At 34.6% G+C, this 14,538-nt stretch overlaps 2 protein-coding genes across 4 annotated transcripts; one reads left to right on the top strand and one right to left on the bottom strand.

Annotated features, from left to right (window-relative positions):
- The first annotated feature begins 254 nt into the window (after positions 1–254).
- On the top strand, positions 255–4,494 carry oxt (Xylosyltransferase oxt). 3 transcript variants are annotated; one of them, XM_028309792.1, is made up of 4 exons: positions 261–1,017; positions 1,255–1,397; positions 1,767–1,924; positions 2,421–4,494. In XM_028309792.1, exons 1-4 carry the CDS (start codon positions 428–430, stop codon positions 4,233–4,235), a joined length of 2,706 nt encoding a protein of 901 aa, XP_028165593.1. In that variant the 5' UTR covers positions 261–427; the 3' UTR covers positions 4,236–4,494. The 3 variants fall into 3 exon arrangements, with proteins under 3 accessions (XP_028165597.1, XP_028165593.1, XP_028165594.1); XM_028309796.1 differs by lacking the exon at positions 2,421–4,494 and having other exon boundaries at positions 255–1,017; positions 1,255–1,441; positions 1,767–1,855; XM_028309793.1 differs by lacking the exon at positions 261–1,017 and having other exon boundaries at positions 1,350–1,441.
- Positions 4,495–7,662: 3,168 nt separating this feature from the next.
- On the bottom strand, positions 7,663–11,676 carry RecQ4 (RecQ4 helicase). The gene has a single exon (XM_028309824.1). It carries the CDS (start codon positions 11,458–11,460, stop codon positions 7,705–7,707), a length of 3,756 nt encoding a protein of 1,251 aa, XP_028165625.1. The 5' UTR covers positions 11,461–11,676; the 3' UTR covers positions 7,663–7,704.
- Positions 11,677–14,538: the final 2,862 nt, after the last annotated feature.

Below are 14,538 nucleotides of genomic sequence, written 5' to 3' on the forward strand. Positions count from 1 at the left end.
ATGCGCTGACAAACTTTCAGCCTTTATAAAATAACGTAGGTCTGGCGTTCACTAGCTCTTAGTCTATATGTCAAGAAATAAAGATTTTACATTGGTTTCATTGAATTTGAGCAATTTTATATTTTTTGTTTATTTAGAAAGAGCGAGTCTGCCCACAGAGAGCGAGATAGTGATACTTAGTTTGTGCTTCAAGTAGGTATTCGGAGTGTGGCCTCCATTTTTATCTGTAGCTTCATGTTCTGCAGTCGGCTCAGCTGTCAAAATTAAATTGTCATTTTATTCTTCTTGCTATTCTTCGTGTTTCGTTTGCTAAAGTTGCCGCTGAATCTTTGTAATAATTAATTAAAAGCTCATATAAATTATGTTCCTAATGTAAAATCTCTACTGCCTAAATGGAATGTGTATGTGATAATCACCATACTGTGAAATGGCGTGTAGTTTTCGAAGATTTTACTACAAGTACACTAAGTGCCTGGTGATAACGGTGTTAATCGCATTTTTTGTCCAATTATTACTTGCAATAAATTATTTCCCCACTGAAAATGATCATTTGTTAAAAACAAAATCACATGGAAATGTCGAGAAGCAGGAAATAGCTGGTGTTTCAGCTAGAAAATCTGATGTCAGATATATTGACGACGAAGATTTTACTGTGAAAAATCCTAACAAACCCGCTTCATATCTAAGACTAGCAGAGTTGGATTTTAAACCCCCCTGTGAAATTCAAAACAGAGAAGCCATATCTGCAATACATAGAGCTAAGACACAAAACTGTAAACAAGAAATAGTCAATCTTACATGTTTAATTCAAGGAGGAAATTATTACCCTAAAAGTTTACCTAACTATTGTGTCGGAAAAGATGTAGTATATGGAAAACATTTGGGCTGCTATAAGGATGAAAAAAAACTTAGACTGCTATCTAGTTATTATGGAAATTATGCTTCAACCAACTCGCACAGTTCATGTTTAGATATTTGTGTCCAAGCTGGTTTTCCTTTTGCTGGAGTTCAATACTCGTGAGTGTTATATTCCGAAATGTGTAACAGATAACAAAACATTTCTTTATTTTTGAAACTCTTATTTTCTATAGACTGGTTTCTTGCTTGAGGCGTCTTTCATTGAGATCTATGTTCTTCCTTAGGTTCTCTAGGTTCCTCCAAAATTAATCCTATTAGAATTTTATCTAAATAATAGAAGATACTGTGTTGTTAATCTCTGATGTAATTCTTATAATTTATTTTTAAATATTTCAGAACTGAATGTTTTTGTGGAGAAACTGCACCCTTAACAACATCAAAAATTGAGGATCACTTATGTGATATGAAATGTCCGGGAAACCCCACTGAAATGTGTGGAGGCTATTTCACAATGAATGTATTTGAAACTGGTTTAGAAAGTAAGCTTGCTGTTTATACTCATTTATGAAGTATGAATACAAAAGTAATTATTAACATAGTCTTGTTAGTTTTATATATTTATTTATTTAAATAGATTCAACCTAGAACTAGATGAAAATAATATAATATAGTTGAAAGAATTAAGTACTAATTAATGCTAAAGTTGCCTTATCTCATTTCTCATAAGAAATATTTGTGGAGGAAACTCAAAGAACTGCAGAGATCAACCAACAACTCACTTCTATATTATCTATAGTAATCATACTTATTGTTTAATATTAATTTAATTTGTACATAGCAAAGGTACAACATGTTTTGAACAAATAAATTTATCTGTATATTTAGATTTACCTACTTTTTAATTTCAGAATTTGTGCCACATGTACCCATAACTGTGAATCAAAAACAAGAATCTGTAAGAATAATATTCCTTTTAACACTGAATGGACGAGCTGTAAGACAAGTTAATAGACTAATCAATGCACTTTATCGGAGCAATCATTATTTTTATATCCATGTGGATAAGGTAAGTGTGCTTTCTTTTTAAATATTTAATTGAAATTCAAAACAATAGAGTTCCTGCTAATCCCTCCATCCATATTATGTTCCATAGTAAATTCTTGTTAAAGTTCAGGCAAACCAACGCAATCAGCCGGCGAGCAGCAATGGCGATCAATGCGTTTAAATCTGATCGCCATCTGATCGTGATGGTTTGGCTGAACCTTTAGGTCAAGGTTTACCTCCACAGTTACATTACTTCCTAGTGTGTGTGATTATGGTTTAAATCAGAATCTAATGATATCTTCAAGTTCATCAAGTAAAGCATAACCTGAAGTATTGAAAATCAAATAATGATGATGGATTACAAAATTTGATTATATTCACATTTTTATTATTAAATAGTTTGGTTAATTTTAACACTACAACAAAGTAAAATTTAATGATTTAAAAATACAAAACAAAGTTTGTACTTCAAGACCTTTGTAGGTAGGTATTAAATAAATTCAACTCTTTTTTTTCAGCGCCAAGACTACTTGCATCGTAAGCTGTCTATACTGCAGACCAAATTTTCAAACATAAAATTAGCGGAAAAAAGATTCTCCTCAATATGGGGTGGAGCATCATTGCTAAAAATGCTGTTGACTTCTATGAGAGACATATTAACCTTAGATTGGGAATGGGACTTTGTGATTAATTTAAGTGAAAGTGATTTCCCAATCAAATCGATTGAAGATTTAGAAAACTTTTTATCTGCAAACAAGGGGTTAAACTTTGTTAAATCACATGGCCGTGAAGTTCAGAGATTTATTAAGAAACAAGGATTAGACAAAACTTTTATTGAATGTGAAACCCACATGTGGCGAGTTGGCGACAGAAAGCTGCCACGGGGAGTAGTGATTGATGGCGGAAGCGACTGGATAGCTTTGTCGCCTAAATTCGTAGCATATGTTGCTGGAGAGCATGACGAACTATTAGCAGGTTTAGATGTTATTTTTCAACACACGCTTTTACCTGCAGAGTCATTTTTTCACACAGTATTGAGGAATTCCCAATTCTGTAATACATATGTTGATAATAATTTACATGTGACCAATTGGAAAAGAAAGTTGGGTTGCAAATGTCAGTATAAACATGTTGTAGATTGGTGTGGATGCTCTCCTAATGATTTCAAAACCGAGGACTGGCCTAGAATACAAAATACGAAAGATCGACAACTGTTTTTCGCAAGAAAATTCGAACCCATAATCAATCAAGAAGTGATAACTAGAGTAGAACAGTTTATAGGATTTGAAGATCACTACCTACTACAAAATTTGGAGGCATACTGGCAAAGCATTTACAATATTGATGACTTGACTTCGAGTACAGATGATTTGATGTTGACTCATGCAGCTAGTATCTTAAGACAAAACGCCAACATTTTAAACCAAGAAGGTTGTTTGTTGGAACCTGATGAAGTAATTGAAATTAGTTTATACAATTTTGCAGATACTTATAAAGGGAATCTAATTTTACATAAAGCTATTCTAGATAATGGTGATAACATATTGTTAGAGACATGGTATAAACCGAAACAAATATTAGACTTTAACTTTGAAAGTCGTTATGTAGATATAATTAAAACATTTAAAGTTAGTTCAGAATATGATCAAAAAGAAATCACATTCAGAAACTTTGCTAACATATTAGGCCCTTTATCAGAGCCAAATTTGCTGTATCAATTTTCTTCAGATATCGATAAAAAAGGTGAAAATCTGACGGTTCTTTGGTTGGATCCTGCTGGCGTCATAGCCGATGTCAACCACCTTCATGTCGATGAAAATAATCTAACGAATTTCATTAAACCCAATTTAAAAATACCTTTACTTCCAGGTATTTGGAAAGTGGGTTTATTTGAAAATTCTGAATTTATAGTATTTACTAAATTCCTTATAACTCCTCTAGAATTATTTTCTGGAAAAGAAATTAGTCACCACGAAGCGACGATTATTCACAGTGGATCTCAAAGTGCTTACAAGAACTTTTCTAACATAAACATTGTGAATTTTCTACCGAACGAAAATGAACGGTTATTGCTAAAAAAGGTTTCGAATTCAAATATAAAAAGAGTGAACAAAGATTTAAGAGAGTGGATAGATAATCTTACATCTAGTTTTTACAGTGTTTTAGGAACTTGTGTTGCATCGTCTAGTCTTAATGATGTAAAACTTAAGCCTCTCTGTGGTAATCATAAGTTTGAACACTGTCCTTCTACTGGCTGGAGTTCATTATCTCCTGATCCTAAAGGATCAATAGGCAAATTTAATGAAAGCACGGGGCGATTAGTTAGAGTATGACATAAGATGATTCCTATGTAGGCAACATTTGTTATGTTATTGTATTTTAAGTACATTATTGTAAAAAATTTGCGCGATAAGCCAAAAAGAGATTTATAACATTTTATGATTACTTGTAATAGAATAGAATATATTTATTTGTAATAAATGTGAATGTGACGAAAATGGCTTATACCAAATGTCTTCTACAGGGTGGAAACGTTAAGTGATCTCACTCGATTATTTCTAAACTATATAAGATATCGAAAAATTAATTACTGATTCTGCAAGTGCTTCACAAGCTCTATCAAACGGTACCAATAATAAGTTACAGAATAAACTGGATCTATCCGAAAATTTAATGTTTCCAGCTTCCATACATTTAGTAAAACCACATAATATTAAAAACTATACAAGATATTCAAAAACTGGTTACTGATCCGGAAAGTGCTTCACGAGCACTATCCAACGGTACCAATAATAGGTTACGAAATAAACTGGATCCATTTGATAATTCAATGTTTCCAGCTTCCATACATTCAGTACAGCCACAGTCATGGCACTCATGTCTTGTTAATATTATAGCAAGTAAAGCCTAAATCCAATGTTTTTCAAGAATAATTTTAAATAAGAATGCAATTTACGAGTTCATTTTAATTGTTTATTGTTTAATAAAAAAAAATGCTTCCATTATTGTTTGGCTGGCATACATTTAGTATGGAGGCTGAAAACATTAAATTTTGGGATAGATCCAGTTAATTCTGTAACCTAACATTGGTACCGTTGGATAGAGCTTGTGAAGCACTTTCAAGATTAGTAACCAGTTTTTCGATATCTTGTATAGTTTAGAAATAATCGAATGAGATCACTTATCGTTTCCACCCTGTATACCTACAATAATTGACGAATTTCTGAATAGTCACTCACTCACTTACTAGTGTGACGTTACAATAATTATGAATATTTGTATGCTATAAAATTCATCTAAATGTGCAATGCTGAATTAAACTTAAAACACCATACATAGGTGTTGTTTACCACGTTTATTACAAATAAATATGTATATTCTATTATATTCTTGCACAGTCATGTGACTGTGAGTCATGTGCGTGTGGTGGATTGAGACCGCAGAGATTTCAGTGAAAGCATTAGGTAATGCTTTTTACAAAAATGCTGAACATAAAACATGTCTGTAAATTAAATTGCTGTCTAGAAATTGAACTGAGGGGCGATGTTTTTTTAATAAGTTGTGACAGGTTTTGGAGGTAGGTAGTTAAAAAGTTAAAGTTGTAACGTACTACCCGTTCGCGCTAAGTTTGCCGGTCCGTGGAATGCGCGTCCCCTCGTCCAACCGCGATTAAACGCAATTAATGTGTCTTATTTTACGCAAATACACATTTTTTATCAATAATAATAAATAAAAAATATTTTAAATATATGTAGTTTGTTAAAGTTATAGACGCTTCCCTTCAAGTGACGTCATATCATCGCCAGCGGCAAACTTAAAGCGAACGGATAGTACTTATTAGCCTAGGCTTGGCGCAGACCATCGATTTTTCGTCGGCCGATTATTTAGTCTGGCAGTTGATCAGTATGGGCATGTATGGTATGGAAGTGCGCACATTACACCGCGACCGATTTGATTTGGCCGATTCTTCATACAATTTAAAATCGGGCACAACTATCGGCCAACTAAAAATCGGTGGTCTGCGCATAGGCTTACCGTAAAGAAAACCTATTGCAACCTAAGAATTCTCATCATCATAACATACGTCCAGTTTTCTAGTTTTGTGACTTAGCTACTTAAATCTAGGTATCTTGGATTTTTAATTCGAGATCACAATAAACGTTTATAATTACGCTCAATCTAACTAAAGTACAACAAACAACTCTTCGACGCTTCGACAAAGTACCGCAGTTAGAATTGTTAAATACCGGCGCTACAATTTTGTGCCCCGCCGCGGTTTCTGAATTGATATTTTTGATTTGAGCGTGCTCTCTTAATTAGTATGAACTTTTCATTTAAATTGATCCTGGAGTAGAAGATAAGTTACGCTCAAGCTGAAAATCTCAATCAGAAACCGGGCCAGTCTGTTCATTTAGTAATTCCTAATATTTTAAGTAGGTTTAATACATAAATTATGTTGGTGTTTATATCATATTAGCTAAATAAAAATAGATAAAATATTTTGTAACTACGTTATAATTTTCTACAAAATAAAAAATACATACCATAAATGACTGCCTTTCACTTTCTGAATTTTAAATACCTATCACGTCGTAGTCGTAGTATGATGCCTATACCGAAATTACCTATCGGCTGACGGCGAATCCTAATAAGTAGGTATTTAAGTTGCTGTGAATAGAATGACATAAAGGCACAGTTAAACATGGTCATAAAATTACATGCTTGTTAGCATGCATAAAACAGTGTACGTAACCTCAGGCCTCAGCAACATGGTGACGCTGATCAAGATGTGCATTATGGAAAAGTTAAGTGCCTTATATCCTGTAAATGTGCCGAGAATCTAGAATTTGTGCGCAATAAGTTTTAGGAGTAATCGGAGAAAATAAGATTCCGCTGCTGCAGTAAGGCTTGAAAACATTACCGCAGCGACATTATTTTTACACCTTTTAGCCTTAGCCACATTAAAGTATCTCAAAAGGTAGCATAAATTTGTGCCTTTCCATGGTTAAACAGCGACATTTGTGCCCCCTGTAGTTTTTGAATAATCGCAAATGGCGCTGCGGTAACATTTCGCAGATTTCCATATCTTCGGAACGACTTGATGGACAGGTACGATTTTTTGTTAGGAGGTGGCATGTGATTAGTGCCATAGTCATTATTCAAAAGGCAAAAAACGCAAGGCATGGCTTATGAATTAGATGGGTTTCTGTGAAAATCTAAAATAGCCGCTAGCTCTTCAACCGCGTGAGAAAGGCGCTAACCCTAATGGCGCGACACCCTATGTCTAATTTTCGATGAAATAAAACAATTTTACAACTGAAACTGGCTTCAATGAATTGGAGACGATATAAATTAGCACAATTGGGGCACAGGCGGGATTTAAAAGTACGGCGCGCGAGAGATTTCTCTGTTGGCCGTCGTCGCGCTGCTGCTGTAGTAGCGCGCCTTCGCAGTTCATGCGGGTTGATTTTGGCGGTAGATTTAAAATCGGTTCCACCCAGTTGCACAGTGCAATTAAAAAGCATGTACCTATGCCTGAACAATGAACATACACTCGTAAATAGGGCTTTGTTTAGGAGTTAATTAATTATTCTACTGGCCAATTATTGTACAAACTAACGAGCGAGCCTTTGGACGAGCACGGGCGATGCACATATCAGTAAAGAGTGAAAGAAAGGTTCAACGAAGGAAGAGAGTTAAAGATAAAATGTACACTCGCTCTACTTACCTACCTAAATGAGCATAAAAATGAAACATTAATTTAAACTCAATGCTTTATTAAGATAAAATTGATTGAACTTATTACATTTTCATGAGTAGAATTTGTTGCGTTGCTATTTTTATAAGACCATAAAAATCTTCATGAATATGTGATCGCCAAAATTTACACCTTCCCCAAACTAGAGCTGGATAGTTTGGAGAAGAAATGCCTTGGAAGATTCGAGCAATACTGCGTCCAGAAAATTCACAATCCTTATATGATGATATCAAAGCCCTAACATCAGATGTGACTCGTTCAATATCAAGTGGTCTTTCTTCTAATGTAATATCTGTGGGTAAATTATCCTCCCGTTGAAAATAACATCTTATGATTGATTTCAACTCATCAGACTGTTTCTGAAGAAGCTCTTCACTGATATCTTTAGTTTGTAATGAATAATTTCCTAGTTTTGCAAAAGCTGTGTTTATTTCTTCTAATTGATATAATCTTGTTTTTTCTTGTGCTAGAACTAATTCGTGTAAATCATTTAAAATAGCATCAAGTTCAGGCGGTTTTAAATCTCCTGAAGCCTTAATTCTGAAGCCAAGAGTGTTAAATTCAACTTTCAGTTGAGATCTTTTATTTGAACCATTTTCAGATATCCATTCTAAATTTTTCAAATTGTACTTTGCGACACCGCTTTCCCAACCAATTGCTGCTGCCACTTCTATGACATTAAATTCTAAAATCGTTTTATTTACCACATCTGGGTCTTTTTTACTTTCTAACAAATATGCCATTGCAAGTGGAGCACAACTTTTTGCTGCCTCAAGAATTTTTTTTGGGCCTCCATATGATGAAATTTTACACATTACGTACGCATTATTTAGAACTTTTATGTAATGTTTAGGGTGAAGTTCAACATAGCATAGTAATGTGGCAATGTTCTCAGATGGAACGTCTAATTCTTCAACTTTCTCATCAATGGGAATACCGACTTCATGACCTTTACATGGAGATCTGTTTGGAAGACTGTCACTTACATTGGATGTAGAACCACATTCACATGGAATGAATACACTTTGGAGCAGCCGTCTGATAATAGACCTATCAATAGTATTTGCGTGGATATGTTTTAAAAGTTCATTTCTATCATTATTACTGTTATTCATAAATACATGACAGTAAGCTTTCTGACTGTCACGTCCAGCTCGTCCGACCTCTTGAACATAGGATTCGAAGCTGCTTGGCATGTTATAATGTATGATGCATCGTATGTTTGATTTATTTATGCCCATACCAAAAGCAACTGTTGCTACTATAATCCTTAATGTCCCATCCATAAAATTCTTCTGAATTTTTTTTCGTTGTGCAGCAGACATACCAGCATGATATGCTTCAGCAATATATGACATTCTTTTGCGTTTATTGTTCACTTTTTCCATGTTAATTTTATTTGGTTCTTGAAGACAAGATCTTAGTACAGCTGCTATTCTTTCACACTCATCTCGTCTTATGCAATAAACGATAATGGAATTGAAAGATTTTATGCGTTCCGAAATCAAGTATGAAACTAGAGCTCTATCTTTATCTTTTTCAAAAGAAACAGACAAACACAGATTGTCAGGCAATGTTGGATTGGTTATAACTCCAGTTAATCCATCAGGGACGTTAATATGATTAATAATGCTTTTTATCGTAGGCTGACTGGCAGTTGCTGTTAGCCCAAGAATGCAGCTTACTTTAAGTTTTTCCCTTAAAACTCTACTTATCATGAGATAACTAGGTCTGAAATTATGACTCCATTGCGAAACACAATGAGCTTCATCTATGCACGCAAATGCAATCTGTGGAAGGGATTTGAATAATCCTGAAATTCCATTAGTATCTCCTGATATTAAAGCTTCTGGCGAAATTAAAAGGATGTTTATTTCGCCATCTTTTAAGCATTTAATAATTTTCTGACGTTGTGTAGGTGGCTGATTGGTGTGTAAACATCCAGCTTTTAAAAATTCTGGCATACTTAAAACTTGATCTTCCATCAAAGACACCAGTGGAGAAATAACTAAAGTAATACATTTATAATGTTGACTATAAATGTATGCAGGTATTTGATAACACAAAGATTTTCCTCCACCAGTGGATAATATTAGCAATGTTGACATGCCACTTAAAATTCTCATAATTGCCTCCTCTTGTCCGGGCCTAAAAGAATTGTGACCAAACTTTTCTAGTGCTTCCATTAATTCTTTGGTTGCTTCTTTTTGTGGACTGGAATATATTGGTTTCACATTTGCACAACTTGTATTGTCTTCGTTTTCAGCTAATATTTTCAAGAATGAATCTGGTATTTTACTACCTGTGATAACTGACATAGTTAAAACTTTTTCATTAGATACATTTTTATTTTGATTTGCTACAACATTTTGCATATCATCTAAAGTTGGTAAATCATTGTCATCATAACTATCAAGGGGAAGTAGTGTATCACCTCTGTGTGCTGTGCAATATCTGGCCATGTGACCAGTCATTCCACATTTAAAACAGCTAACTTTTCCACCTTCAGGGAACTCCATACTAGCATGAAGTGCTTTTTTATCTTTCCATTGCTGTTTTTTATACTTGGAAAACTTAACACTCTTTTTTCCCCGAACAAAAACTTTTTTTTCAATATTGATTCTGACAAAGTTTTCATTCAAAGTTCCATTTTTTATTTTATCACAAAGTTTGTCTTCGCTGGTCTTCAAGTCATTATTTTTATCTAATTTATTAATTTCAATTTTATTTAAAATATCAGTTACATTACTATGTCGTGGATTTATATCATTATCCAATCCAAATGGTAAATATTCAGCAATATTAGGAGGGTTAATAGTTTCAGCGCTTTCAGAAGCTTTGTTTTTTTTATTACTGTTTTTCAGTTGTTCTCTGGGAATTTTGTCTACAGTTTCTATTTCAGTGGACTTTTTTTGTAAAGAAGTAGAAATACTACTCCCACCTATTTTTCTTTTTTTTAATGCAGGTTTTAGATGATTAAATCCATTATCCTCTTCTTCAGACTCACTATTCTCAACAACATCACCAGTTTTTTCTGGAAAATTAGGTAAATGGATATTACTTAATCCAAATGTAGAAGTGTTTGAACATTGGTTGTCAATGGCAGAATCATTTTCTATAGCTCTATCGATCCATGCCTTATTTAGTTGTCTCACTGGTATAAAACTACTGGCTTTGTCAATGATTAAATTTGCTGATAGTCTTTTATTAACTGCTTCTTGTTCATTATTCTTTGTAGGTAACACACTCGAGGATTTTTTATACTCTACAGTCTTTGTCTCATCCTCATTCTCACTCTGTAGTAAGTTTTTATCATCTTCCACAAAATTTAATTGAGGCTTGGGTAATGCTAATTTCCTAGGATTTCTCAAAGAAAATTGTCTATTAAGAAATAGTTTTTTAGACAAATTTTCAATAAAAGGGCTAGGAACAGCTGGATTTTTCTGTATTTCTGTCTGACTTAGTAATTGATGAAGTTCTTGCCCACTAGGAAGTTCAGGTAATACAGATTCAGACAGTGAATTACTGTTATCAGGTGTAATATCGAACTGTTGGGTATATTCTGGTGATCTCAAAGGTTCATCATCTATGTCGCAGACACTGAGGGAGTTCTCAAGAAAGGAGCTTTTTAGTTGAAAGTATTTTTTGTACGCATATTTAATTTTCGATGGTGCTTCTTTTATGTCAAATTTAGATGGAATTCGAGAATACTTAACCTTAAACTCTTTCTCCCAATTTTTCACAATAAACTTACATTTGAGGTAAGCTTTATCCTTTTTTATTGATTCGACAACATCCATTTTCGCGCCTTTTTGTTTACTTTGTGTTGAGATTTCATATGCAGGGAATGGACACAATAACAGTGTGGTATCCTTTCGTACCTCACAATGTAGTACAAATATTATAAAAATTGTCTTTACTTTGTTTAGAACGATTGTTTTTTTTATAAAATCACAAAAATTCTTACTAATCAAACAGATGGTCGGTATTTTTCGTTATATGACACTAATGACAGCTCACACAGGAATCTGCATGAAGATGGTAAAGTAGGGCTGTCAATCGAACGTGATCGCAAATACCGGAATCCTTGTTTCTTAAATTCGATATTTAATAGATTAGCCTTCTTCCCCTAATAAACCGCTGTGTTATAGAAGCAACCGTTACGTATTTACTAAACGAGTCAGTTACCATTAAACTAATCTTATATCTATGGCAGCATTAAGAGTCTTAGGGGGCGTTTGGCCGAAAATAGCATTGGCTGCGTTCAGCCGATAATTAGCGTTGTTAGAATTTGGTAGTAAAATGCCGATTGCCAGGGCAACCGCCGAAAACTTTAGAATGTTTTCGGCTAGGACACGGTTTACTGATATAGTTCCAAAATACTGGACTGTCCTGTCGATGACATTGACAGTGGGGCGCCACCGTCAATACCGGATCGCTGGTTCAGATTTTTGCCATGTTGGAAACCATATAGTTGAACGATGGTAGCGCCCCTCTGTCATTGAGTTTGGCGGGACAGTTCAGCGTGGGTCATCTATACATTTTTTTGACATTGACAAAACTTACCGCTAAAAAAGGACGCCATTTTCCGCCAAATGCCCCCTTTGTTAGCGGCAGCGTCCTCCCTCCCTTTTAGCGGTAAGTGCTATCACTGCTAAAAAATGTATAGGAAAACGTTACTTTTGAAGTTAGCAAACGTGTCCTCATCGAAAATAAGCTATTTTACGGCGATTGCCATTTTGCTAACAATTTCTAATAAAATTCTATTTTCAGCCAAACGCCCCCGTTGATATTTGGACATCAAGATCAAAATGATAAATTCCCCGAAGCTTTTAAAATAAGCAGATACCTACTTAAGTTTATACTATCTGTGGGAAAAAATATAGCCGAATGGTTTTCATCACAATTTTCCACATAGTAGTCCAGTCAAATTAGACATGACCCCTGCATTAATTCGCATACAGCTGAAAATTGGTAGGTACGATGTTCGGAGCACCATTATGAATTAACTGTGAAAAGTCCCCATCGATCCGACATGTGCTAAAAAAAAAATCAAGGTCAAACTTAAAAAATACGGGTTTTTGAGATTTTCAGCTAAGCAGTAAGTTTTATCACAAAAATATGTATGACAAGGTTTAAGACCATACAATTATCTATCAAAATTGTCTATACACTTTCTCCTAAGAGTCAGCGTTTCTGAGATTCGATGATCCGAAGAGTCAAAAAAGTGTTTTTTTAATAACGGTCTTACACATAAATCCAATGTGATATCGCCTCGTGTCACGACTCAGCATTGTATCATGATGTGTTGTCGACGTCAAATATAAAATGATCAACCTCAATGTCGTCTGTCATCTTTAATTATCGAAAAATGGGTGCAACTTTGACGAAGGACTGCGCCATGTGTTTCTAAGATACGAAGTTTTCGTGTTTATTATGTTTAAGAGCTCTTATATGCACACGTTACTACTCTACTGGTAACTCTATGGTCACTCTTTTAGCCCGACCAAGTTAGACAGTCCAGAGCCCCGATTACGGTATATTTTAACGTCAACAATCCAGACACGCTTCTCCATTCTGCGATACGATTGGTCGTTCAACAGCGTACGTCAGCTGTTTTGACCAATCGTATCGCAGAATCAGAAACGCGTCTGGATTGTAGACGTAACGTGTTATTCACACAAAAAGGGGCTATAAACACAAATTTCGCAAATCAGTCCGAATAGAGTCAATGCACTAATTTAGGGAATTTGTGAAGTTGTTGTTATTATTTAAACAAGATTAGTATACCGTTTGAATGGGGATAGACTAGAGAAGTTTTGATAAAATCCGAAGATCGCTATCTCTTTTAAAAAAAATTTTATAGCCATGTAAACTTAAATGTTCAGTCCATTTTTAACTTTTCGGAAAAGTTCAAAGCTGAATTTAAAAAAAACTAGATGATATTTGCCAGTAAATTTAGATTTGATGCAACCCTATATCAATGCACGTCAAAACAAAATATTTACTTTGAGGCTACGCTTAGTAGTTTTTTTTTAAATCGAAATTAAATGATGCGATTTGGGTATTTTGGTGAAATTACTAAAAAACTTAATATAAAAGTAGCCGCCTGACATGGAACGTGTTATGGGGGCTGAAAATATAGGAAATGACCCATTCTATCCGCCCAATCATTTTGGCACACGATGCGCCAAACACCCTGTATTATTATGCACATGTTTCCACAACACCTATGATGGTTATTTGGCGCATTTTTTTACCAGGTTTCCCCAGTAGGCCTTTTTTAGGATGTATTTGTTATCCTGTTCAATTCAAAACTATTTTAATAGAGTTGAAGTTGTGGACTTGTGGAGTAGTTAACAGAATGCGAATTCTTCAACTTTTTGCATCGTTACCACAGTAACGGTGACTCTTAGGAAAAAGGGGCAAAGACAATTTTAATAGATAATTTTATGATCTACTACTATTTCTTGTCATTTCTTATGATAAGTTTACTGTTTGGCGGAAAAATGCAAAAAACTTGGACTTCGTAAATTTTTTTTTCAAATGACGGATCGTTGGGGACTTTTGACATTTCATTAAGGATGGTGTTCTCAACATTCACACAAATTTTCAGCTCTATGCAAATTATTATAACCTGAGCCCCGATTACGGTAACTTTTAACGTCTACAATCCAGACGCGTTTCTGATTCTGCGATACGATTGGTCAAAACAGCTGACGTACGCTGTTGAACGACCAATAGTATCGCAGAATCGAGAAGCGTGTCTGGATTGTTGACGTTAAAAATTACCGTAATCGGGGCTCTGGATTTTCTGACTTGACTGGGCTAAAAGAGTGACCATAGAGTTACAAGTAGAGTAGTGACGTGTGCATATA

This window comes from Ostrinia furnacalis, unplaced genomic scaffold (assembly GCF_004193835.3).
Source record: "Ostrinia furnacalis isolate ACB-3 unplaced genomic scaffold, ASM419383v2 OfSCF2833, whole genome shotgun sequence".
Classification (NCBI taxonomy): domain Eukaryota; kingdom Metazoa; phylum Arthropoda; class Insecta; order Lepidoptera; family Crambidae; genus Ostrinia; species Ostrinia furnacalis.

Bases quoted from the DNA above. Each gene is read 5' to 3' on its own strand.
- oxt (XM_028309792.1), top strand. From the start codon at position 428: ATGGCGTGTAGTTTTCGAAGATTTTACTACAAGTACACTAAGTGCCTG. The intron at 1,398-1,766 runs GTAAGCTTGCTG...TTTTAATTTCAG, and splicing joins ATTTGAAACTGGTTTAGAAA to AATTTGTGCCACATGTACCC. The intron at 1,925-2,420 runs GTAAGTGTGCTT...CTTTTTTTTCAG, and splicing joins TTTATATCCATGTGGATAAG to CGCCAAGACTACTTGCATCG.
- RecQ4 (XM_028309824.1), bottom strand. From the start codon at position 11,460: ATGGATGTTGTCGAATCAATAAAAAAGGATAAAGCTTACCTCAAATGT.